Source organism: Girardinichthys multiradiatus, unplaced genomic scaffold, assembly GCF_021462225.1.
Source record: "Girardinichthys multiradiatus isolate DD_20200921_A unplaced genomic scaffold, DD_fGirMul_XY1 scaffold_31, whole genome shotgun sequence".
Classification (NCBI taxonomy): Eukaryota; Metazoa; Chordata; class Actinopteri; order Cyprinodontiformes; family Goodeidae; genus Girardinichthys; species Girardinichthys multiradiatus.
The window spans coordinates 37,190-65,094 of NW_025917684.1; the positions used below are offsets into that span (position 1 = coordinate 37,190).

Below are 27,905 nucleotides of genomic sequence, written 5' to 3' on the forward strand. Positions count from 1 at the left end.
TTCACTTTTTTCAATAAAACATGAAAATTACGTGAGCAAAGTTGGATCTAATGTATATTTAGAAGTGTTTTTTAGTAAAACTCGTTGATCTATCAAAAATAAAAATAAGAAACTAGTTGGTCGGTTTTACTTTAAATGAATTCCTGCAGTTTAGATTTTCACCACCAGAGGGAGACAAAGTGTAGCCAATGAAGACTGGTACACGTCTCCTTAAAAAGGTTTTGTCATTTTCTGGGAAGCTGCATCAAAAATGCAAAGAGAAATAAAGGATTCTCTCCTGAGTTATCAGCCAAAGCTAAGTTGAAAGAGCCGAGAAGTCTCAAGGCTTCTGTGGAAAAACATCTGAAAAGGTTTCTATAAAAAATTAAAAACATATTAAAGAAAAGGAGTATTTAAAGTATGAGATTTTATTTTTGGAAAAACTGTTCAAACCTCCTGAAGCAAACATCTACAAAAATACTAAAAAAAACTAAATATAATCTTAAAAAGTCTTAAAATATACGTGTTCTCTTCAAAAAACTGATATTTGTGGGCATTTTATGAACTCTGAGAGAAACCTTTTCAAGGATTCTGACCTAAATGTAAATGATATCCAAACCTGTTGGAACAAGAAGGCAGGTAGAACTAGAAATATTTGTTTCCTTGGAAGTTTGTTCTAATGTTCAAATGTTTTTCATTCTTTGGGGCCTCCTGGCTCATTGCTCGACATTTTAATTGTTACCTTGTCTCAACACATTTCATCCGGATTTTGAAATATTCACTTTGAAACATCGTGTTTGGAAACAAACGTAAAAAAGGTAATACATAATAACAATAAAAATCTGGTCTTGATTTCCGGTTCCGCTGGCCCCGCCCCCTCTCCCGAAACACGTGGATCTCTTCCGGGTTCTTCATCCTTTGTTCCCTGTTCGTCAGCAGCCCAGAAGCGGGAGTGTTGATAAAGCTGTAAGAGAGCTGCAGCAGCAGCAGTTGATGAACTCTGGAAAGAAGTCCAGCAGCTTGAGGAACATCTGGTCAAAGAAACTGGAGGGAAGCAGGAGCTCAAACAGCGGCAGGACGCAGCAGAGGAAGAGACACCAGATGATGGATGATGTTTTCCAGCCCAGATTAGGTTTGGATGTTTCCTTCTTCATGCCAACTGTGTGGATGGTAGTTAAAGTTTAGGAGCCGTTTTCAGTCTGCTGGTGGATTATTCCTCTGAATTAGAACTCGTTGTTAGGATAGTGAAACATCAGCAGGAGCTTCTGGAGCCCAGCTCAGAAATATTAGAGTTTGAAACGACAGAGGATCATCTAACTGCGGTGAAGTGAGCCGACGATCGCTGACGGTAGAAATCAGATGCGTCCATCCATGGTGTATTACGGTAGAGGAGCGGTATGGGAGCCGCTGGAAGCACAAAGATCTGTTTGTTGGGAATGATTACAGCTGCAGGAGTTTTGGACAAACATCTCATGTTGTTTTAGTTTCAATGTTTGAGGAAGATGTTTAATGCTACTTATATGATAAGTAAAATATAGTTGATCAATAAATGAATAAAGTTAAAGCACATACTTAATACTTAATAATTAAAGCTACAACTAATCAAAAATCACTGGCAAAATGTTGCTATATCTGGTCTCTGTGCTATATTCATATGAACAATCTCTACTTCACAAACCATCTGCTTCACAACAAAACTCAGGCAATTATGTTTTATATAATAGTGATTTAATTCAGGGGTTAAATATGAGATTCTGCACATGACCTAAACTGTCAGTTCTTGAGGTTCAGTTTTCTCTAAACTGCTGATCAGATGTTTTTCTCTAATGTGAATCTTTACCAGCTTAGAAACATGAAGTTAAAGTTGTTCATAATGCATGTAATGTGTTTCAGTGCTGCCAGCAGATGTTAAAGAAGAGGCTCCTGAAGAACAGAGTCCTGATGTGGATCAGCAGGAGCCAGAGCCCCTCCAGATAAAGGAGGAACAGGAGGAACTCTGGACCAGTCAGGAAGGAGAGCAGCTCACTGTGAAGGAGGAGACTGATACCAGGTTTCCATTAACTGCAGCTCCTATCAAGAGTAAGGATTTGTTTGTGTGTGTGTCTCCTGTCTGGCAGCTAACAGTCTGGTGCATCTGGTTGTCTTTTATGATCAAAAGTAGATTTGCTTCATAAAAAGGAGGAAGAAATGAGATGTTTCTCTAGTTTCAGAGTTGACTTTATTAAATGAATGATACATATATACATACAGTACATATCTGGGCCAGCAAACCTAATCCTGTGATGGAACACAATGTGACTGTTTTTCATTTAATGAGCAAAATTAAAATGATCTCATTAAGCATTTATACTGTATTTGTGTAAAACTACTTGACTTCTAACAGTAACTTAGTAACGGTACAGAAATGTCATGATTCACTGCGATTCATTCAGGACAAACAAGCGTATAAATGTATAAAAGTTTTTACCTCAAAGTGAACAAAAATGTTTACATTTCTCATGTGATTTTATCAGTACGTTCTAGTGTTTGAAAACGTGGGCAGCGACTTCCATATGGTACTGAGTTTAACGGCTCTATACGCTAAAATCACCTAGAGGATCGACCTTCCCTTAACAAATTATAAGTTTAAAATTGACAAAAGTTGGTTTGTACTATAGGATGTGGAATGGGAAGAAAGACTAGAGGGAAATTGCAACAAACCACAGAACTACAACACGAAACGTTGGATGAAGACAGCAACACTAGCAACAAGTCTGAGCACGAGTTCATGGAGGCTATTCAGGCTAGCATCATTGCTTTTATACAGGCATCACGGGCGGAGGTAAAGACAGATTTTACCAAAACTATGGACCTACTGAGAAAAGAACTGGGAGCTACAGAAGAGGGGAGTAATCATAGACGGCGCTGGAGAAAGTGAGAAGACCTCTACAGGAGCTGCACCCTCAATGGGAATGAGTAACGTGCCCTAGGAGACGGCAGGAGCAGTATCGCGCCGGGGCCGACGAGCGCAAATGAAAGACATCCAGGAAAAATTAAAGTCGTTCCAAGGCAATGATGGAGATTAGTGAATTATTTTCCTTAGCAAGGTAATGAGCAGCCCTAGTGGATTAACATGGAAGAGTTGACAACAAAGGTGTGAGTAACCTGGTGTATTTAATAACAAGTGACGTGTGTTTTCCTTCTGACATGATTAGACATTAAAACGGACCACTGATCAGATTGATTGATTGATTGATTGATTGATTGATTGATTGATTGGTTGATCTGGGAGCGATCACCACACTGATGTGCTCTGCTCTGATTATCGCTTGTTGGAGACTCATGTTCACAAGAAAGGAGCCCCTACCATAAATAGTGCTTCCACCCTTTGCCTTGAAGTTAAGTTAAATCATCAGAAAGTGAAGTCACTTTTATTATGTTTGTTTCTATGGTATGTTCTTTCTTTACTACCAGACAGATGTTTTACTGTTTACTGCAGCATTGAGACGTTTGATTAAAACTTAGATTTCAAATAAATTCATGCTTTATCAAGAATACAAAGTTATTACCCTTAATGTCAATGGGCTGCATAACCCTATAAAAAGAAGTAAAGAAGTTGATAAAAGGAAAAATAGGACATAATCTTCTGTCAGCAAACACATCTCTCCAATACTGAACATGGGAAATTAAAGAAACTGGGCTATAAAAACACGTACTTGTCATCATTTGAGGGGGGAAATACCAGAGGAGTGGCCATTCTAATTTCAAATAAATAAAATTTCAGGGTTTCTTCACATTTCAAGGATAAAGGAGGCTACATACTGTACAGTGTTTTATTGATGACAAGGAAATTATAATACTGAATATTTATAAGGTAAGGTAAGTTTATTTATATAGTGCTTTTCAGTAACAAGATACTCAAAGCGCTGTACATACAATTACAATACAATCACAAAGCAAATAAACACAGATACAGACACAGAAAAACAAATCAAATGCTAAGACATCTAAAAATCTCTGGTCAACATTAAAATTATACAGATAACATTAATAATCCTTTGGGTTTTACTGGTAAGAGCTGGTTCTAAACCAATCTTTCTAAAGAGGTAATTATATTATTAAATCCTCTATGTAGGGGAAAGCATCTTGTGCTGAGAAGTCTCATCATTCCACTGAATTCTAACTAGTGAAGCTGAGTCACTGGTACAAAACAGCTTTAATCCACATTTTCAGGTGCTAATAATATACAGGTCCTTCTCAAAATATTAGCATATTGTGATAAAGTTCATTATTTTCAATAATGTAATGATGAAAATTTAACATTCATATATTTTAGATTCATTGCACACTAACTGAAATATTTCAGGTCTTTTATTGTCTTAATACGGATGATTTTGGCATACAGCTCATGAAAACCCAAAATTCCTATCTCACAAAATTAGCATATCATTAAAAGGGTCTCTAAACGAGCTATGAACCTAATCATCTGAATCAATAGGTTAACTCTAAACACCTGCAAAAGATTCCTGAGGCCTTTAAAACTCCCAGCCTGGTTCATCACTCAAAACCCCAATCATGGGTAAGACTGCCGACCTGACTGCTGTCCAGAAGGCCACTATTGACACCCTCAAGCAAGAGGGTAAGACACAGAAAGACATTTCTGAACGAATAGGCTGTTCCCAGAGTGTTGTATCAAGGCACCTCAGTGGGAAGTCTGTGGGAAGGAAAAAATGTGGCAGAAAATGCTGCACAACGAGAAGAGGTGACCGGACCCTGAGGAAGATTGTGGAGAAGGGCCGATTCCAGACCTTGGGGGACCTGCGGAAGCAGTGGACTGAGTCTGGAGTAGAAACATCCAGAGCCACCGTGCACAGGCGTGTGCAGGAAATGGGCTACAGGTGCCACATTCCCCAGGTCAAGCCACTTTTGAACCAGAAACAGCGGCAGAAGCGCCTGACCTGGGCTATAGAGAAGCAGCACTGGACTGTTGCTCAGTGGTCCAAAGTACTTTTTTCGGATGAAAGCAAATTCTGCATGTCATTCGGAAATCAAGGTGCCACAGTCTGGAGGAAGACTGGGGAGAAGGAAATGCCAAAATGCCAGAAGTCCAGTGTCAAGTACCCACAGTCAGTGATGGTCTGGGGTGCCGTGTCAGCTGCTGGTGTTGGTCCACTGTGTTTTATCAAGGGCAGGGTCAATGCAGCTAGCTATCAGGAGATTTTGGAGCACTTCATGCTTCCATCTGCTGAAAAGCTTTATGGAGATGAAGATTTCATGTTTCAGCACGACCTGGCACCTGCTCACAGTGCCAAAACCACTGGTAAATGGTTTACTGACCATGGTATCACTGTGCTCAATTGGCCTGCCAACTCTCCTGACCTGAACCCCATAGAGAATCTGTGGGATATTGTGAAGAGAACGTTGAGAGACTCTAGACCCAACACTCTGGATGAGCTAAAGGCCGCTATCGAAGCATCCTGGGCCTCCATAAGACCTCAGTGCCACAGGCTGATTGCCTCCATGCCACGCCGCATTGAAGCAGTCATTTCTGCAAAAGGATTCCCGACCAAGTACTGAGTGCATAACTGTACATGATTATTTGAAGGTTGACGTTTTTTGTATTAAAAACACTTTTCTTTTATTGGTCGGATGAAATATGCTAATTTTGTGAGATAGGAATTTTGGGTTTTCATGAGTTGTATGCCAAAATCATCCGTATTAAGACAATAAAAGACCTGAAATATTTCAGTTAGTGTGCAAGGAATCTAAAATATATGAATGTTAAATTTTCATCATTACATTATAGAAAATAATGAACTTTATCACAATATGCTAATATTTTGAGAAGGACCTGTATTGCTTTTACTGGTGCTGAAGTTGAACTAAGTAATCTAATTAAGAAAGCTGGGTCATTGGTGTAAGAGCAGCTAAAGTCCAAGTTACTAATAATGTTTGGTTTTCGCTGGTAAAATCTATGAAAAGTAATGAAATCACACATTTAGGTAAAGTAAGATAGGAGGAAAAAAAATCATATTTCAGACTCTATTCTTAGCAGAATAGAGTCTGAAACAGTACAAAAAAACCTCAGCAGGGGTAAGCAACATACACTTAAGTAAAGATTCAGCAAGGGTACGGTGGGATCTTGAGGGTGTGAATATATAAGTCTGAGTGTGTTTGCAAGAATTAGACTGTCAACACTGATAGAAGCGCCATTGTCCTTGAGAAGAGAGGTGGAAGTTTTATCAATCATAGTCCTATCAGCACACAGCTGGTAGGGGAGTGCTGGGGAAGATCCTCGTGTTTATAGAACATACAGGAGATATTTTGTCGATAGCCAGTTACCAGAAGTTGCCCAGGCCACATTGGGGCACCAGATTTAGAAAAACAATAAATGTTATTCAGGCAGTAGTGAATTTCCAACCACCTTAAGAGTTTTACTGCTATGTCTCAATTACGAATTCAAATAGTCAAATTTCTGGTACTTTCCGCAGATCTGGAGCGTACAACTTCTCCAAGATTATATCCTTTAACCTCTGAGTCCAACCGCTGCCAGGCTGCAATTCTGTTCAAGAATCGTGTCCAGCTTGCAATTCTGCTGTCTTAACATTTTAGTCTGAGTGTTGATCGCTCTACAGACTCCATCCAACATCGCAGGAAGCTTTGGAAAGCTTTGAACAGCCTCCCACGTTTTGCGAATCACTCGATAAGCCAGGTAACCACCAACTCCAAAAAGCACAAATCCTGTTATCAAAAGTCCAAATATGTACACATTTTCTACATCCGCGACCGACACCGTAGTCAGGCACACAATCTTCCACTGCTGCCAAGAATAGATTATGTATCCAGAGAAGAACGTCCCGCCTGGACAAGAGGGTCTCCTTTACCCTGTCTTCCCATTGGAAAAAAAAATTTGACCAATTACGTTGAGAGACCAGCTGACCAAATCCATAATTTACAAGTTTGGAGGATATGCAAAGCGAGATTCTGAGAAAAATACAGACAAAAAGCAGAAGCTAGGATCAGCAGGGAGGGAAGGAGAGAAAACGTGTGTGTCTTCCACCGAGAGCAAGAGAAAAGAGACAACCCCTCCTTCGACTCTTCAAATAAAACAAAAAAGATTGGCTCTGAAGCAATATACATTCGAAAACTAATTAAGGAAATCAGCATGGTTGATGTGTGGAGGGGATTACATCCTGCCGAGAAATGCTTACGTTTTTTCTCCCATCCTCACTTGGTATACTCTAGAATCAACAAATTTTTTATGTTTGGCATAGACAGACACAGGATCATAAAAAGCGATATTGGGGTGAAACATATTTCGAACCACATTGGGGTATACTTAGTGGTTCATCTTGACAACAAACCCACAGAGACCTTATGGAGACTTAACACAGGTTTTCTCAATGACACACAGTGTCCAAAATATGTGAGAAAAGAATTAAGAGAATACATAATTCCCAATGACAATGAAACAGTGTCCCCCACCACACTATGGGATGCCGCTAAAGCGGTCTTGAGAGGCAAACTTATAATGTGGTCATCCCAGAAGAAGAGAGAAAAGGCTGATCAAACTAGAGTACTACGTGAAAAGATAAAAGTGTTGGACAGTAAGCATGTAGAGAACAGCGATAGTAATATTTTAAAAGATATTAATACAAAAAAAATCTTAAATGATGTACTGGAAAATCAAGTAGAGAGGAGAGAAAAGTTAGTCAAACAAAATTTTTATGAAAACAGCCTTAAATCTAAAAAGCTACTGGCATGGAGAATGAATAAACTACAAGCTGAATGATGTATACAGAAACTTAAAAAACCCCTGTACAAAAAAAGTCCTCATGATTTAGAAAACATACAAAACTCTTCTGAAATGCACTACAAAAATCTATATGCCCAACCTCAGGCAGCAGAATTGATAGATGTAGCAGCCTTCTTTAGACTTACCATCGGTATTAATAGAACACCAGCACACCTAATCCTGTGATGGAGCACAATGTTTTTCATTTAATAAGCAAAATTAAAATGATCTCATTAAGCATTTGTACTACATTTGTGTAAAACTACTTGACCTCTAAGAGTAACTTATTATCCATCCATCCATTGTCTTCCGTTTATCCGGGGCCGGGTCGTGGGGACAGAAGCCTAAGCAGAGATACCCAGACTTCCCTCTCACAGCCACTTGGGGTTCCCAGGCCAGCAGAGAAACATAGTCCCTGCAGCATGTCCTGGCTCTTCCTCTGGGCCTCCTCCCGGTGGGACGTGCTCAGAACACCTCACCAGGGAGGCGCCCAGGAGGCATCCTAACCAGATGGCCGAGCCACCTCAACTGGCTCCTCTTGACGTGGAGAAGCAGTGGCTCTACTCTGAGTCCCTCCGGGATGACCGAGCGTCTCACGCTATCTCTAACGGAGACACCCTGTGGAGGAAACAAATTTCGGTCGCTTGTATCCGTGATCTTGTTCTTTCGATCATGATCATAGATGAGTTCATAAAAGTTATAAACAGAATCAGTGATAAAGAGCAACCTTGGTGGAGTCCAACATTCACCGGAAACGAGTCCGTCTTACAGACGGCAATGCTGACAAAGCTCTGACACCGGTCATACAGGGACCCAAACCCCTGTATCAAAGAGCCTGGTACCCCATACTCCAGGCAACCCCCACAAGATTGCTGAGGGACATAGTCGAACGCCTTCTCCAAGTCCACAAAGCACATGTAGACTGGTTGGGCGAACTCCCATGAACCCTCCAGGACCCTGCTGAGGGTGTAGAGCTGGTCCAGTGTTCTGTGGCCAGGATGAAAACCACACTGCCCTCCTGAATCCAAGGTTTGACTATCCGATGGACCCTCCTCTCCAGAACTCCCGATTAGACCATACCAGAGAGGCTTAAGAGTGTGACTCCCCTATAGTTGGAACACACTCTACTGTCCCCCTTTTTTAATAGCGGGACCACCACCCCGGTCTACCAATGCAGTGGAACTGCCCCTGGTGTCAATGCAATGCTGCAGTCGCATTATCCAACACAACCCTATAACATCCAGAGCCTTAAGGTACTACGGGCAAATCTCATCCACCCTCGGGGCCTTACCACTGAGGAGCTTTTTAATCACTTCGGTGACCTAAGCACCAATAATTGGAGAACCTGCCCCAAGGTCCCCAGTGGAAGGCTTAGTGGAAGACGTGCCGGTGGGATTGAGGATGCTCTTCAAAGTACTCCACCCACCGACCCACAAAGTCCTGAGTTGAGGTCAGCAGCACACCCTCCCCACTGTAAACAGTTGTGGTGGTGTACTGCCAGAGCCGTGCGTTGAGGTGAGCCCGACTATTTCTAGCTGGAACCTCTCTACCTCGCACTCCAACTCAGGTTCCTTCCCCACTAGAGAGGAGACATTCCACATCCCAAGAGCCAGCTTCTACAGCCAAGGATCAGACCGCCAAGGTCTCCGCCTTTGGCCGCCACCCATACCACATTGCACCTGACCCCTTTGGTCCCTCCCACGGGTGGTGAGCCCACCGGAAGGGGGACCCACAGTTCCTCCTCGGGCTATGCCCGGCCGGGCTCCATGGATGAAAGCTCGGCCACCAGGCACTTGCCAGCGTGCCCCACCTCCAGGCCTGGCTGCAGAGTGGGGCCCCGGTGACCCGCGTCTGGGCGAGGGAACACTGTTTCCATCTATAGCAGTCATCATAAGAGGTCTGTGGGCTGCACTTTGTCTGATCCCTCACCCAGGACCTGTTTGCCTCGGATGACCCAACCAGGGGCATAAAGCCCTTGACAACATAGCTCCTAGGATCATTGGGACACTAAAACCCAGGAAGAGGATATCTTTGTAACGGTACACAAATGTCATGATTCGCTACGTTTCAGTCAGGACAAACAAGCGTATAAATGTATAAAAGTTTTTTCTTTATTACACCAGTGAAGAAAAATGTTTACATTTCTCATCTGATTTTATCAGTACATTCTAGTGTTTCTAAAACTGGGCTGCATAGACCTGACTGGAGATTTTGGATGTGAACGTCTGTGAATTATGATGTAAGACATTGCACGGCAAAAAAAATGTAACTTATAAAACTAAATTTTTCATTCTCGCACATATGAGAAAACGATTGTGTGTACAATTTTCACATGCAGAACATTTTTACACAAAAAAAAATGCTTTACATAGTTGTATTTTCTTTAACATAGGTCAATTTTTCCCAGTACAACTACAAGTCAATGACCAGAACCTCTCGAATCTGCTTCTGCGCACACGCAACTCCTCCCTTACAGGTGCACAACCCCCTCCCCACGCGTGTGACTTTTAAAACATTTCTTGCTGTTGTTTGCACCAAAACCCAGCTGTGTCTGGAGAGGCAAGAGCAGAGTGGGGGAGGGAGCGGTGGAAGGAGGGAAGAGAATGATTGGTCTTGGGTTGTCAGGGAAACAGAGTCAACCAATCACAGTGAGAGCTCTGGTTTTCTCTCAGTTTTATGTCTCTATTAATTATGGTGCAACATGCTGAGGTAAGTTCATTTTGTGACACTTTCTAACATTTTGACTCACTTGCTCTTCCTTTTTGACAAGTAAAGTGAGACACACTAACTGAACGTTGCACAATTTATACAAGTATTATGGCATTGATATAAGATTATAGTAAAACTGCATGATCTGGCTAACGTTTATATACACACCCCGGTTTGCTAGGCTGTCCGAAATACTGCCACCTGCTATGCAGAAAGTGGAGACAAAATGCTATCAGGGTCGCCTAGCATTAGAGCAAACATTGAGGTGAATCTCGTTTTTTAGACGTTTGCAAGCTGCTTCTGTGATTCTGTTTATTAACAATAAAATGTTACCAAGTACCAGCTAAATATCTCTCTCTTGGTTCAAACTAACTGCTACACCCAGTCATGATTGCAGCTATTTTCTAACAGACAGCTGCAGCAAAGAATGTTAATGAGCTTATTAATAAGAACAGCACCAGGAGGAAAGCAGCTGCATCCATCTTCCTCGATAGAGAAGGACATGAGAAGGTTTTACATAATCTACTTAGCAGTCAGTTGTTACCTTTCTGTACAAACCTTAAACAGTGGGCTGACAAAGTCTCCCCTTGTTTAATTTGGTTGTTAGTGATGCACATGTGTTCAGTTAAATCTACACAGGCAACTTCTAAACTGTTGTTTCATTTTATTGCATAGAGCCATCATCCACCATCGGTGTTCAGTTTAGGGAGAGCCTGCAGCAGTGTGACCTTACCTGCCAGATCCTCCTATAAATTTTACCTTCTTTTTCAATGGTGAAACACTGTCTAATGCACCATGCAATGAGAAGGTAACATTATGAACATGAAAATCAATTTGTGAAAGGGAATGGCCCCCCACTGTGTTTTTCTGTGATTATGAGGAAAAGTAATGGATTCTTTATAGGTTGTTGTCTGATAATGATATACTCTAATGAAATATTCTTTGAGGTGTTGAATACTCAGTTAAATTAAACTCAAAAGATTTTAACAAATTCTCGGAAAGAACAACGTTATGAGAAAATATTGTTATTTCTTCACACTCAATGCCATATCCCATCACAAGGTTTCTGGGTATGGTTTTGAATGTTTTGAGCAATGCCACTTGAGTCTAAGATGGCATTAAAGGCTGCATTTAGGCTATCACATTTAGTGTCACCATAAATGTTAAATCCCTCCACTATAATGACCTTATCTGTACACGTACTCGTCGTCTTCCGCTTTATGGGGGACCAGGTCGCGGGGGCAACACGCTTAGTACTGAGACCCAGACTTCCCTCTCCCTAGACACCTCCAGCTTCTCTGCGGGGGAGCCTAAGTCGTTCCCAGGCAAGCCAAGAGCCATAGTCCCTCCAGGGTGTCTTGGGCCTCCCCTCGGTGGGAGTCTAAGGTAGTACCAAGCCACCCTGCAGAGGAGGATCATTTAGCCGCTTGTATCCGGGATCTCGTTCTTTGGTCATGACCCAAAGTTCATGCCCATAGGTGAGGGCAGGAATGAGGGTAGACCGACTGGTAAATTGAGAGCTACGCTTTTTGGCTCAGCTCCCTTTTCACCGCAACAGACCGGCACAGTGTCCTCATTACTGCACCAGTCGCACTGATCCGTCTGTTGATCTCCTGCTACATTCTCCACTCACACGTGAACAAGACCCCAAGATACTTGAACTCCTCCACTTGAAGTAGGCGCTCCCCTCCAACCTGAAGAGGGCAAGCTACCCTTTTCCGTTCGAAAACCATATCCTTGGACACAGTGCATGGTGTCGGTCTTGGCTTGAGGGGGCCATCAGGACCACGTCACCCTCAAAAAGGAGAGATGAAATTCACTGGTCCCCAAACCAGAACAACGCTGGTCCTTGGATGCACCTAGAAATCTGTCAATGAAAGTTACGAACAGGATCTCAACTACGGGCGGCAGCATTGACAATAGAGGTGGAGAACATAGTACTCGTACTCCAAGTCTCCAATCTCCCCTGGAATCTGGTCAAAGCTCTCACTGGAGCCAAGTGTTGAATACATCCCTGGCCAAGGGAGCTGCCTGGCATTCCCAGCATACCCTCACTATACACATGGGCCTGCCAAGTCTGTTGAGCTTCCTCCTCCTCCAGCGGATCCAACTCACCACCAGGTGGCATTTGTGGACAGCTCAGCACCTCTCTTCCAAAGAAACGACAACAAAGTTGACCAATTACCTCCTTCCTAGGGTGTCCTGGTGCCATGTGCACTGATGAACACCATGCTTGAACATGTTGTTCATTATGGACAATCCGTGACTGGCACAGAAGTCCAATAATGACACACCACCCGCGTTTATATTGGGAAGGCCATTCTTCCAAGTCACACTCCTCCAGGTGTCACCGTTGTTTCCTAGATGGGCGCTGAAGTGATAGAGTCCCTGAGAGACCGAAAAAACATAGACCGAAACAACGGTCAGAGACCTCTCCGCAACCCGTAGACCTTCTGATTCACTGGGGTAAACCCCAACACGAGACTGCTAAGCTAGGGGGCGACAAGACAACCCATCCCAGCCCACCACCTCCCCCTGTAGGCCACTCCAAGTAGAAGACACACTTACCTTTATCGAGAAGCTAGGTTCCTGAGCCCACACTTTGCATGAAGGTAAGCCTAACTATTTCTAGCAACTTCCCGGACAAACTCAGGCTCCTTCTCCCCCAGCGAGGTAACATTCCACGTCCCTAGAGCCAGTTTAAGTATCTGAAGATTAGGTCTTTGAGGTCTTTAGTTTCCTTTTTTTAAAGATTTTTTTTTCAGCACTAGAGGCTTTTAATTTTCATTTTTTGACAGTAGGCAGAAAGGAAAGAGGGGCAGAGAGAAAGGGGGAGACATTCGGCAAAGTCCACCCTGTTGGTGGCGGTTGAAGGTGGGGGATCTTATTGGTATTAAAAACTAAGTCAGACAACACATCTGAGAACTGATGGAGCATGGGTCTGGTGGACAAAACAACGAATAGAAGTGGTTATTCAAAATGCTTAATAATAGCAATAATTGTGTACAAAAATATAAATATACTTTATTTACTCTCAGAAATGTACTAACTGTTCTTTTTTAATTTTAAAGAATGGCAATTAAATAATTTTTATATTTGAGTTTTTAGAATTTTGTATTTATACCATGATGATGTAAAACTGTAATGTTTTAACTCAAGGTTATCATACCATCATGGCATCTCTGTTTTTACCTACTGTACACTAATAATTTTTCAACTAATACTACTGATCAAATTTTGTTCGCTAGTTCTAATCTTTATCATCTTTGTAACATTGTCGAGTTAAAGTTGTTCATAACGCATGTAATTTGTTTCAATGATGTCTACAGATGTTAAAGAAGAGGCTCCTGAAGAACAGAGTCCTGATCTGGACCAGCAGGAGCTGCAGATCCTCCACATAAAGGAGGAAAGTGAAAGAATCTGGGCCAACCAGGATGGAGAACAACTGAATGTGAAGAAGGAGACTGATGATACCAGGTTTCCATTAACTGTTGTTCATATGAAGAGTGAAGAGGATGAAGGGAAACCTCTGTTCTCTCAGCTTCATCAACATCAAACAGAAGACAAAGATCTTCCAAACAGCAGCTCAGGTGACCAGATAAAAGCAGAAATTAAAGTAGAGGACTGTGGAGCAGCAGAATCCAGCAGGATCCCAGATCTAAATACTCATGGAGACACTTCCAACTATTCAGAGACTGAAGACAGTGAAGATGATGAAGAGGATCACGACTCTGAGCTAAAACGCATATCAGACTCTGAAACTGAAGACAGTGAGGATGATTGGAAGGACAGCAGGACTCCAGGATCAGGCAGAAACACTGTCAACAAATCTTTGAGCTGCTCTGAGTGTGGAGGAAAATTTGCTAACAGACGCTCTCTTCAGAGTCACATGACGTGTCATCCAAGATTAACGTCTTCAGATTGTTCTGGTAATGAGACGTGTTTCAGAGAAAATAAAATAATGGATTCACAGACAAAAGTCCAGACGAGTAGTAAAAATTTAAACTGTGGTGAGTGTGGTAAAAGTTTTGACCAAATACCAAAACTAAACAGACACATGACAGTCCACACAGGGGAAAAACCCTTTGGTTGTGATGCTTGTGAAAAAAGATTTGCTTACAGGTCAAATTTAAGTAAACACAAGAGAATCCACACAGGACACAAACAATTTGGTTGTGATGCATGTGGAAAAAGGTTTTACCAGATGTCACATTTAAAAAAACATATGAGAATCCACACAGAAGACAACTCCTTTGGTTGTGGCGCATGTGGAGAAAAATTTAAACGAAAATCAATTTTAAACCAGCACATAAAAACCCACACAGGGGACAAACCCCTTGTTTGTGATATTTGTGGGAAAAGATTTAACCGAAAATCACATTTAAACCTGCACAAAAAAACCCACACCGGGGAGAAACCCATTAGTTGTGATGTTTGTGGAAAAAGATTTGCTGACCAGTCATATTTAAACAAGCATATGAGAATGCACACGGGAGACAAACCCTTTGGTTGTGATGCATGTGGAAAAAGATTTGGCTGGAAGTCACATTTAAATGTACACGTGAGAATCCACACAGGAGAAAAACCTTTTGGATGTGATAGTTGTGGAAAAAGATTTTACCAAAAGTCAGATTTAAACAAACACCTGAGTATCCACGTAGGAGACAAACCCTTTAGTTGTGGTACATGTGGAAAAGAATTTAACCGAAAATCATCTTTTAACCAGCACACAAAAGACCACACACAGGAGAAACCCTTCAGTTGTGATGCATGTGGAAAAAAATTTGCCTACAAGTCACAAATAAACACACACAGGAGAATCCACACAAGAAACAAACCCTTTACATGTAGTAGTTGTGGAAAACAATTTGCCGACAAGTCATATTTCAACAAGCATATGAGAATGCACACAGGAGACTAACCATTTGATTGTGATGCATGTAGAAAAAAATTGCTTCAACCTCAAATTCTTAACAAACTCACAACAATCCACACAGCAGAGAGAATCCCTTTGGTTGAGAGGTAGTGCTAATTTTATTTTATTTTATTTTTTTTGCCTTACCGTCATCTTTAAACATACACACACGAGTCCAAACTGGAAATAAATATTTTGGGTGTGATAATTGTAGTAAAAACTTTACATTTGGGTCAAGTATAAACCAACACAGTAGAATTTACACGAAAGAAAACTCCTTGCTGGTTATGATTGAGGAAAAGATTTAAGCATTATTTAAGCCCCATTTCGATCATAGAGTAGCAATAAACTTGCAGCCAGGAACACCCCATTGTGGATAACTTTGTTCTTTCACAGAAATATTTTTAGGAGTTGCTCTCTGGTGGAATTACCAGTATTGCAGGAAAGTACTGTACAAATAAAGAAAATAAAACACAAAGTACTGCGTTGTCATCTTTGAATCCACAATATATTCTGGCTTAGTCCTTGTAGTAGATCAAGCTTTCCATCTTTTTTGTTAGAGATCACATGTTCCTCATTGTGATTGTTGGAACAAAATGTTTAATCTATGATCTGCTGTTCGTGAACCGTCATGATGGGTGAGTTTCCTTTAGGTCTTTAGGTCTGTCCAGACATCAATCCGTTTGATTGTCTTTCTGCTTGAAGCCTGTGATTTTTTTTAAATCCCTGACCACACATCTGATGTTTTTACTGGAGCTTTCTCTCCAGCTTCTTCTTGTACACCTTCTTGCTGTCCTTGCTTCTCCATAATCCTCAATACTTCCCTATCTCCCTGTCTGAAGGCTCCTTTTTCCTGTTAAGCAAGTCCTTCAGGTCACTGGTGATTCAGGGTTTCTTACTGAAGAAGCATCTCACCTTTCTGATGGGGATGGTGTTATCCACACGGAAGTTTATATATTCGGTTACACAGTCATGGGATTGATGGTCCTCTCCATGTGGCTGGCATAGTATGTATATTGCGAGCAGAGAAAAACAAGATTTTGATCTGATTTACCTAGAGGAGGTCTTGCTTTGGAGATGCAGGAGTCTTTGACATACAACAAATCTAACATTTTGTTTTCTCTGGTAGAGAAGCTATGAAATTCTTGAAACGTTGGTGTAGTAGAGAATGTGGCATGTTTAAAATCACCAGATATTGCCGCAAGCGCATTGGGGTGTCTATAGCTCAGCAACAACTGAGCTGATGACATCATATACAGTGTCAGTAACAGCTAATGGTGGAACATAGGCCATTGGTTAATTGGTCTCTCTAAATTGCCTTTAGGTGTGTGTTTTGTTGTGTGTTGCCCTGCGATGGACTGGCGACCTGTCCAGGGTGTACCCTGCCTCTCGCCCATAGACTGCTGGAGATAGGCATAACTGGGCTGCAGAAATGACACTTCACAGAAACATGTCATGGATTACACCATCTGTTGTTCGCAAGCACTGCTAATCCATCTCCTTTGCTTTTGCCTCCCCTCTGCATGTTCATATGATCAGAAATCCTGGCAGAGAGACGCTGGAGTTGAGGATATGATCCTGCAGTCATGTCTCACTGAAACACATAATACTGCATTGCCAATACACTGGCTGGGTTCTTTGTAGGATTTGGAGTCGCGGTGATCTCTCAGTGCCCATCACAATCAATAGAAGAGATAGTTTAAACTTCCTTCTTTGTTTTCTCTTTGCTCCTGCTCTGCATCCACGCTGCCTCCTTTTAACTTCATCAGGGATTTGAGGTTGTAGATCAAGTATTATTTGAACTTTTGCTAAATTAATCTGCTGCTCTCAGTTGAAAAAATACATTATGGTTATGCATAAAAAAATTTCTAAAAGTAAAAGTGTATCAGCAAAAATCCTTTCAGCTACACACCTTTCAATACAGGAGAGGATAATCGTCCCAAAAACATAAATTTTCATTAAAATATATCTAAAATGTCTGAAAAATGCTAAAATCAAGTAAACTTAAATTAGTAAATATTTACATTCTGAAGTTGTAAAGTCTGGGAAGCCCGGTTGGAGTCATCCTATTCTTTTTTTCTTTTGCAGAAGTGTATGATTGAGACTTAAGAAATTACATATGATGAAATAAGAGATTAACCTTTATCAAATGAATAATGCAATAATAATACAATGGGTCACCCCAGGCACATATGAACATGCACCCAATCATGAAGGGTACTTGGCATTAACTATACACAGCACGTAGAAACTGTAGGAATATTTTTTACTAGTATCCATATATTTATTGTGTACATATTTTTATTACTTTCTATTACTCAGGATTATGCTGTTATAGGTTTTGCTTTTGTTCACACTTTTATGAAGTGTGAAAGGAGGGATTTTGGGAATATTTGTATAAGCATCCATGTGTTTATTGTGTTAAACAGTTATTAGAGTAATGGGTAATTCTTTTTTGGTGAAAGAGGAGATTGAAATCCAACCCTCAACATAAGTCCTGGTGACCTCTTGGGTTTGCATGGGGGTCAACAGTTGTGTGTAAAACACATCCCTCAGAAATTGTCATCGGGCTATCTCAGGGAGCATGGGTGTGCTTGATATTGGGGGTTTCTGTTATCATTTTCTGCCCTGAGTGTATGTTTGTATAAGGGAACTGTGCGGACACTATTTATCCTTTTTGGATTCAAAGGAGCTGACTGCGTTCAGTGAAGCAAAGGAAGTCACTATATGCCTATACAATACTTTTTCTGATCCAGTACAGTTTGAATTATTACATTTATTTCTCCTGTGATTCTTTTGCTAACTACCAGTCTTTCTTCCAGAATAAATGATCCATCAGGAGAAGCGAGTGATTTTCTCCAACAGAACCAAAACAAAACAAAGCAAAATGCAAAGTAAAAATAAAATCAAAACGAAATAAAGGAAAAGGAAAGGAAAAAGACTCAATCAAATAATTATTAAATGTTTAACGTCTTCTACTAATCCTTCCACTGGGGACCTTGGGGCGGGTTCTCCAATTATTGGTGCTTAGGTCACCGAGGTAATTAAAAAGCTCCTCAGTGGTAAGGCCTGTTGTGGATGAGATTTGCCTGGAGTTCCTTAAGGCTCTGGATGTTATAGGGTTGTGTTGGCTAACGTGACTCTGCAGCATCGCATGGATCGGGGGCAGTTCCACTGGATTGGCAGGCTGGGGTGGTGTTCCCCCTATTCAAAAAGTGGGACCATAGAGTGTGGTCCAACTATAGGGGAGTCACACTGTTAAGTCTCCCTGGTGAGGTCTATTCAGGGGTTCTGGAGAGGAGGGTCCGTCGGATAGTCAAACTTTGGATTCAGGAGGGCAGTGTGGTTTTTGTCCTGGCCGTAGAACACTGGACCAGTGTTCGCCCAACCAGTCTACATGTGCTTTGTGGAATTGGAGAAGGCGTTCGACCGTGTCCCTTGGGGAATCCTGTGGGGGGTACTCCGGGAGTATGGGGTACCAGGCCCTTTAAAACGGGCTGTTAAGTCCTTGTATGACCAGTGTCAAAGCTAGGTCTGCATTGCCAGCAGTAAGTCGGACTCATTTCTGGTGAGGGTTGGACTCTGTCAAGGTTGCTCTTTGTTACTGATTCTTTTCATAATTTTTATGGACAGAATTTTTAGGCGGAGCCAAGGTGTTGAGGGGATCTGTTTTGGTGGCCTTAGGATTGCGTCTCTGCTTTTTGCAGACGATGTGGTCCTATTGGCCTTATCAGCTTGTGATCCACAGCTCTCACTGGAGCCGTTAGCAGCCGAGTGTGAAGCGGCCAGGATAAGAATCAGTGCCTCCAAGTCGGTGGCCATGGTCTTGAGCTAGAAAAAGGGTAGAGTGCCTTCTCTGGGTCAGGGGGGAGGTCCTGCCTCAAGTGGAGGAGTTCAAGTATGTTGGAGTCTTGTTCACAAATAAGGGAAAAATGGAGCAGGAGATTGATAGACGGATTGGTGCTGCATCAGCAGTGATGCGGTCGCTGTACTGGTCTGTCGTGGTGAAAAGAGAGCTGAGTCAAAAGCGAAGTTCTTGATTTACCAGTCGATCTACGTTCCTACCCTCATATATGCTCATGAGCTTTGGGTCATGACCGAAAGAACAAGATCATGGATACAAGCGGCCGAAATCAGTTTTCTCCGCAGGGTGTCTGGGCTCTCTCTTAGATAGGGTGAGAAGCTTGGTCATCTGGGAGGGACTCGGAGTAGAATAAGGAGCGCTATGTTTAGCAATACCTTTAAGGAGTTTGACAGCATGGTTTGAGAAAACCTGCTACTGAGCTCCTAATGTAGGGGAGTTTAAAATGACGATATTCAAAACAAAAGAGTATAAAGGCTAGTACAGTTTGAATTAGAACTGGGTAAAGGGGAGCGTTATGAGCAAGACAGAATTTTGCAAAGGTTTGCCAATCAGGTGTGCTGATTGGAGAAGAGAATGAAGAGATGGGTTTAATCCCGCTTTAGATCTTCGAAGGGAGGAATCGGAGTGGGCTGAATGTTGGCTTTTGGGCAGAGATTGTGGAAGACCTGAAATTTAGAGCAAGAGAGAGCGTCGGCAACTGAGTTATAGTAGCCTGGAACAAGATGGGCAGAGATGATGAAATTATGAGTGACAGATAGCCAAGTAATACGACGGAGATAGGGCATGATGGCTTTAGAGGCAGAATGGCCTTTATTTATTGCTTCGACCATGGCTGCATTGTCACAGAGAGCAACAATGCATTTCCTTTTCCAAAAATGGCCATAACGCAGCAAGCTATTCTGATTGGGGAAAGGAGGGAGGCCATACCCCTGGAAACCTTTCTCCTTGGAAGAACCCCCCAAAAATCACGGACGGGGGTGCGTCCGTGAAAAATTTAAACGAATTGGCCGATTGAATAATGTCATCATAAAAGTCAGAGATTCCGTTCAGGTTCTGAAGGACACTGGACCAGAAAGCTAAATCTGAACGACAGCCGTGATCTAAAGTAACAGGGTCTAGCAGAGAAGGAACGGAGTTGGCGAGATCCAGCAGACGGGTAATGAAAGAGTGACCTTGAGGGATAATGCGCATTGCAAAGTTAAGGTGACCTAAAAGAGACAGGAGTTGGCACTTGGAAATGACTGAAAGGGAGACCAAGGACTGAGAAACTTCACGAATGCGGGACAATTTATCCTCGAGCAGAGAACCAATAATGGCTTTGGAATCAAGTAGGATGCCGAGGAACTCAAGTTGCTTAGCTGGACCTAATGTCTTTTCTGCAGAGAAAGGAACGCCGACTCGTTGAAAGAGCTGAACAAGTTTGGGAGAGAGGGGAAAGGGGAGGGGGGATCGATTAGGAAAAAGTTGTCGAGGAGGTGAAGGACGGAAGGGAGTCTTAACGATGTTGAGAAGGATCCAGCAAAGTGCTTCGGACAATTTATTGAAAAAACAGGGGCTGCTGCTGCAACCGAAGGTAATACTCACAGTGAAATAAAATTCGTGATCCCATTTGTCTTCTAGAAGGTGCCACTGAGGGGGGTGGACCAGCATGATTTTGAAGGCATCAGTAATGTTGGCCTTGGCGAGCCAGGAGCCGCGCCCAGCGGATTTAGTGAGCTTGATGGTGTGGTCGACCGTGGCATAACAAAGGGAAAAGGGAGGTTTGGGAATGATGGAGTTAATACTAGGGTGGGGGCCTGAGTGAGGGGCTGAAAGGTGGATGATAACGGGATTCGTTTGCCTGGATGAGCAAATGGAGGGTTTGCTCATCCGGGAGGAGGGAATGCTGCAAGTCACTGACTGGATGCAATCTACTGGGTTTCCTTAGACAGAAATCGTTTTATCCAGTTTGAATAAATAACTAACTCTGACTGCACTGTTCAATGGTTAGGACTAATTGGAATGTATGTACCTGACTGTTGTAAAGTGCCTTGAGACAACATGTGTTGTGAATTGGCACTATACAAATAAAACTGAATTGAATTGAATTTTTACCCAAATATTTCCTGGTAGCTATCCCAATGGGACTGACCCGGAAAGAAGAAAAAGGGGGAGATTTAAATGGACATATCATGTATTTTTTTTGAGACTTCTTTAAGAAGAAGCTGAGCCACGACCTCTGGTTCACGAAGTTCTGATTGTAAATTAGGGCAGATAATTGTAGAATTCGGGAATGGAGGATTGCCTATGAAAAACCCTTGGGAGAGGCCAGTAATAAGAAATTCAGAGAAAGATCGATCTGGATGGGATTGAAGGAGGAGAGCTAATTCTGCAATGTTAACAGGGGTTGAGAGGTGGCTGGAAATTAGTTTTTGAAGCCTCGACGGATTTTGGGGAGGGACAAACTGCGATGACAAACAGACTTGGGATGAGTGCCCTTGCAGAAGCTGCAGACATGGAGAACAGAACATAAGTTATAAAACCAAGTACCTTCATTAAAGTTATTGAAGATGGGTATATTATTGAAAACCTCGATATTTCTGCCTTGGCGGTCGTGAGCCAGTGGAGCTGAAGGAACTTGGAACGGAATCATTTGATTGTTAACATGCATGGGTGTGTAAGCTCTGCCCGAATGAAAGAAGGCGAAACAGAGTGTTCAAAATACATAAGCAAAAGATAGGAAATAAGAAAGGAGATGGAGAAATACATCTCACCTAGAGAGGAGCCCGGCTGGGCGTTCAGTTTCGAGATTGGCCTGTATGAGGTACAATCCTCAGGACGTTTCCCTTTTTTAAGGATCAGAGAGATATTGGCTGGATAGTGGTATGGTTCCACACTCAAACGAGTGATTAAACATATTCAGCATAGGCTCTAATAGGGGAGTTCTTTCTAGCTACCGAGTCCATCATTGCCAGGCGCTTTGCCTACCTGTAGAAATGAAATGGCCTAGTGAATTTCAGCTGCTGAGATGGGAGAATTTACTTCAGTTACTAATCTTGGGATATTCTTGGGAAGTTTGAAATAAAAAAGCTTCCATTAGTGTATTGACATTGCTAGCTTGTGATGACTGATATAATTTGGTGTAAAATTTTCCAAAAGTATCAGTAATTATTTTAAAATCGGAAGAGTGGGTCCCTGACTCCTCTGAAATTGATTCAACAATTTGAGAGCCCCTCTGCCTTTTTGTTAAATTGCCAAATATTTTCCTGGTTTGTCTCCATGTTGAAATAATCTCTGTTTTGCAAATCTTAATTGTTCCCCTGCTTTCTTTGTTAAAAGAGAATGTAACGTAGTGCGTATAGCAGCAGTTTCCATCAATTTAGCTGCCGTAGGTTTCTCGATATATTTCTCTGAAATCTCGTTGTTTTTCTAATAGAGGTTGTTGTTCCACATTTGTGCGTCTATTGGCAGTGGAGTAGGATATGAATAACCCCCGGGCATAAGCGTTGGATGTTTCCCAGAGCAGAGATGAGTTATTAACAGTAGGAGAATTGGTGGAGAGGAAAAACATAAATTCTGTCCTAACATATGATATAAATTTGTGATCCTTCAGATGTGTGATGTCCATTCTTCAACTAGTAGATTTTCTAGAGAGGTTTTTAGATTTAATATCCATATAAACTGCTGCATGGTCTGATAACAGACACCAGATTCCACAGGCTGCCATGGAGCAAGAAAATAGCCAATTCGTTTGTAGCAGTTGTGTGGGATGGAGAAGAACGTAAATTCTTTGTCAGCAGTGTCCTCCAAACATCCACAGATCCAAAGTCTTCACAGACATCAGCTTTTTGTTTTGACCGTTTCGATGAAGGTTAAGGAAGCAACAGGGAACTGATCCACCAAAGGATTCTGAAGACAATGAAGATCACCTCCGACATGTGTGTTTACCACTGCAAGGTCAGATAAGTTGGTAAATGCCTCCGTTAAAAAATTAACAGGGTGGCATGGAGGCCAGTAGACATTAAGGAGAGCACAGCTTTCTCCATGTAAAGAGGCTTCAATGAGTATAAATAGTTTATACTTATCCTTTATACATTTTGACACTTACATAAGTTCTTCCTAATTAGTATTCCCACCCCTCTGCTTCTGGTGGTGAAAGATAAGACTTAGACCTGGTCAAAGCCACATTGTTTTAACTTTAAGTGCTTCAAGTGTATTTCTTGCAACAAAGCAATATCAATCTTTTTCTTTTCAAAGATAAAAACATTTTCTTCCTCTTAATGGGTGATAGTGGAAAAATTTAAATAGGTCATCCTGTATAGTATCATTGAGAGTCAGGTCAGTACTTTCAGATTTGGGCTACCTCTGGATCTCATCTGGATTTCATTGGGATGTTTTTCCTATGTGTGTCCTAAATCAGCTTGTTGTCCATGAAATGCCCAGTTCAGACCAGATCTACTCTTGCCAGCTCAGTATGCCACACTTGGAGACGCCTGGAATGCAAAGCCTTCCTGATACTGAGGTTTATTTTATGCTCAAGAACTGTTTTATTTCCTTGTCTCCTGTGTGTTGTGAATCACATTTTCAGCCTGTGAACCAGATATAAAGCAACTCTGTCTAGGGCAAAGCCGGCAGACCAAGACATTGGTTTGATTGTATTCTCTGTCCGTTCTCAATTCTTGCAAGAATAAATTAAAGTGTCTCTTTGATTGATATTCACCAATCTTCTTTGTTAACTGAATTCATTGAGGTACATTTCTATTTTTCAATTGACATGCGAGAGTAGTTTCCCTTAATATTCCAAGTGCACAGCCTCAATATAATACAGGTCATAGGGACTTTAACTTAAAAGAACTAAGCTCCCAAATGTACTTATTTCCATGTTGGTTTTGTACCCGACTGTAACCCAGTTGAAATAACAAAATAGAGACAACACACATTACAACAGACATGCCAACATCACTAATAAAGGAACTCTTCCCATACAATAACCAGGGGATTACCATAACCTTCTCCATCAACCAACACTAACTTCTTTTAAGCTCCCACCTTCATAAATGGAGTTCCTGTTGAAAATGGTTCATTAACTTGATGCTGATATGGTGTAGTTTTTGTTGCCAGGCTTGGTTCTTGCAGTAGTGGAAAAGAACTGGGGCTAAGAAAGTCATTTTACCCGCTTAACCCAGAAACGGTTTGAAAAAACATTTCAGGATGGTTGTTTAATTCATTCTACTAATGTCCTTCATAATACTTTACTGAAATTCTATGATTTATATATTTTGCATGAGTAAAAGGCAGCAGCACATTTATCTCCAGTTTTTTCATTGGTCTGTTTGTCTGTGACCATAAGTGCTTGTTGGTTGTTTGACTGCTTTCATCCTCTGTGAAAAGAGTGGGTTGTGTAACTTTGTCTAAAACCTGAATTATTAAGTCTCCTAGTGAAATAGCCAACCAATGTATTATTTATTTCTGGATTTCTGTTTTAATGTTTTTTTTCTGCATTCTTGGCCTTTATGATTCTTATTTTTTTCTGGTCAGCTCTCTTTTAAAAAAGATAAGGTGCGCTCCACCTCTGCATCACCATCGTGCCCCTTGGTGTTTCTTCCTTAGCTTGTCTTCTGGTGTTGGTAAATCTGAGCTGTGGGTAAAAAAAAGTCTAAGTAAGAACAAGAACAAGCTCACCTCTGACTGCACTCTGGCACCTGAAGAGACATCACTTTGTGAATGATCTGGATAGAAAAGCAGGACAGAGACATTGATCTTTTAATTTACATGCATTATAAAACATAACTCGAAGGCATAGAGCCTTCTATCATAGCAGTTCATCCTTGCTTTTGCTAAGGGATTGGTGTGTATGGCTGCTATTCCTCCATGGTCAAGCCAACATAACTTTTAAGTCATTTTAATTTTGTGCAACTTCACTAAAACTACTTATATATCCTGGACCAGAGTCATGCAGAGACACTAGTACATTCATTTGTAACTTCCAAGCTGGACTATTGCTATTTTTTACTGCCAAGAAGACCAAAACATTTAGATCTGATTGTTCCATATGTTCCTAACAGAGCACTTGGTTCTCAGACTGCAGGTTTACTGGTGGTTCTTAGAGTCTCTAGAAGTAGAATGAAAGGCAGATCCTTTAGTTATCAGGCTCCTCTCCTGTGGAACCAGCTCCCAGTTTTAGTCCGTGAGGCAGACACCCTGTCTACTTTTAAGGCTAGGCTTAAAACTTTCCTTTTTGATAAAGCTTATAGTTAGCTCAGGATAACCTAAGCCACTCTATCTCTGTAGTTATGCTGCTATAGGCTTAGGCACCAATGCAAATCTTTACTAATCCATCAGTTGCACCTTCAACATGTTTTCTGCATGTTCAGTTATGTACTTGCTGTGGATAATAGAAACATAATTTTACATGCATTGTTTCCCATCAACAGAATTTAGATGATTTCTTTCATTTTGATTGGTTTTGGCTGACATCAGGAGGGGCTCGAAGCTGAGCAACTGTGGTATGATAAACAAGTTCTCTAAAGCAAAGTTAGAGCAGGATGAACTCAAACTTCAGAAGAGTTACATACTCCAGATCGGTCAGAAGTTTAAAACTGCTTAACGTTGTAGAGATCAACAAGGGAGGAACTCCTAAACATGAGCATTCAGTTCCTAAACTCGGTTCAATTCTTATGTTTTCTCTACAAGCAGATGAATGAAGAGAGGTAACAGTAAAGTGAAGAATTCACCGGTCAGATCGATGTCATACTCCCAGACCACCGTATCTGTTTCATCTTTAAGTATTATTGCCACTTCCTGTGTGTTGATTGTAAGACGGATCTCAAATGTTGGGTGGTACTGATCTCCAAAATGTAGGTCAAACTCTGCTCTCTGAAAACAAAGGGCACAGAGTCATGATCTGAAGAGGCGAACGCGGTCTTCCTTCCTACGTGTTTTTTATCCAGAACATTGTGTTTTGGAAGGGAAGGTGTTGCAATCATCACAGTTTAGAATATCTCACATTATGGCTGAGAATTTCATCATTAAATCTTTAGTTTTTATCCAAAATATTTTAACCTGGTATGTCAGACATTTGTCACTAAAGAAAAGAAGCAAAAATGATGAAAACAATTGTCCAAGCTACCGCACACTGTTGGTGGTTAGACGCCTCGGAGCTTCCTCGAATCTTTCCCCAAGAGCGACCCCACTGTCTTCAATATTTCTGTTAAAGAAACGGCTCTCTAACAGTAAATATACTTCTACCTCTTTTAATCCAAATAAGGCATAGAAATGGTTACAGAGATCAGGGCTGAGGCTCCTATCCTGGATCCTCAGCCTTGAAATATGGTCACAGCTTGTTTTATATCTGGTACCCTGGCCTGGGAACGTACACTCCCTCAGTGTTTATCAGTAGAAGGCGTGTCACCATTCTGGTGTCTATCTGATAGAGTGTGTAATAGCAGGTGTCCAACCCTGAATCTAAGTGTTTCTGCAGCATTCTAGTCAACCCGGTTACAGACTGTCCCACCATCAAACCCAGTGTAATAAACCTTATGTCAAACTGTAGGGCATTTGTCCTTAAAATGTATGTCAATGAGGATTCTTATCCATATCAGAACAAAGGTGAAAACATGGAGAATTTATACTTTATCAGTATGGTGTGTGTGAAAACTCATCTATAAGTAATGATAAGAAAGGTTATTCCTAACACATTAAAGCTTCACGTTTTGTCTTGAAAAGACAAAAATGGTTCCATTATAACTTCTAGAAATTCATCTACTAATGTATGAAATATGTTAAAGGTTGAAAACCTTTAGTGAGAGAACATACTGTAGGGAGTTTCTGTCATGACATTGATTATGTTAAATGTGTAAGGATTTGGAGGTGTTCGGGTTTTTCTATTATTTTGTTCTCACAGTTGAATTTTGGGTCTTGCTTTTTGTTTTCCAGGTGGAGCTTTATTTCATTGCTTAGGTTTAGTTTCTCATGATTCTTGTAGTCTGTTTTAAGTGCATTTATGATCTGTTATGGCTATATTTCTTAGATTTTCCTTGTCCTTGTAGCATCAAGCCATAGGTTGTTATCAGCTTCATTCGGTCCACCTGCACCATGCAATCAGTCTCTTCGTGTCACCTGCACCATGCTCCATGTATACTCCTCTATTCCTTTTACTCCTCGCTGAAACATCTAATCTGTTCATGCCAAGCATGTTTTGCCAAGCTTGTCCCTGCCTGCATCTTCCACCTTCAGCCTGCTGTGAGGTTTCTTTTTGCTTTATTACAAATCTGGTTATTCACCATGCCACGCTGCTTCCTGCCTATCTGCATTTTGGGGTCCACTCTGAAAACCACAGCCTGACAGACCTATTCAGAGAAATTAACCAAATTTGTAACTCTTCGGATTCAAATAGTAAACCATTAATGGAATTGCAAGCTAAATTAGATGATTTATACTTGCAAAGGTCACAAGGTGCTTATGCCGGGTCAAGAGCAAAATGGATTGAAGCTGAAAAAAAGAATTCTGTGTACTTTAGCTGCTTAGAAAAAAGTAGACAGCATCTTTATTGATCAATGATGAGGAATACAATGATAGTAAAATTGTTGAATGAGTTGTTTAAAAATGTATGTGAGTCAGTATTTAGACCAGAGGAATTAGAGACAACGGTATCTAAAAATGCTGGTAAATAAATCTCCAGGAAC

General features: G+C 41.4%; 1 protein-coding gene across 1 annotated transcript; it reads left to right on the plus strand.

Annotated features, from left to right (window-relative positions):
* Positions 1 to 832: 832 nt before the first annotated feature.
* On the plus strand, positions 833 to 15,855 carry LOC124865168 (gastrula zinc finger protein XlCGF57.1-like). The gene is made up of 3 exons (XM_047360133.1): positions 833 to 1,111; positions 1,873 to 2,058; positions 13,792 to 15,855. Exons 1-3 carry the CDS (start codon positions 973 to 975, stop codon positions 15,381 to 15,383), a joined length of 1,917 nt encoding a protein of 638 aa, XP_047216089.1. The 5' UTR covers positions 833 to 972; the 3' UTR covers positions 15,384 to 15,855.
* The last annotated feature ends 12,050 nt before the right edge of the window (positions 15,856 to 27,905 follow it).

Excerpts from the sequence above, each read along its gene's own strand:
- LOC124865168 (XM_047360133.1), top strand. The coding sequence starts at position 973 with ATGAACTCTGGAAAGAAGTCCAGCAGCTTGAGGAACATCTGGTCAAAG. Across the intron at positions 1,112-1,872 it reads TGTTTTCCAGCCCAGATTAG|TGCTGCCAGCAGATGTTAAA; the intron begins GTTTGGATGTTT and ends AATGTGTTTCAG. Across the intron at positions 2,059-13,791 it reads AACTGCAGCTCCTATCAAGA|ATGTTAAAGAAGAGGCTCCT; the intron begins GTAAGGATTTGT and ends TGATGTCTACAG.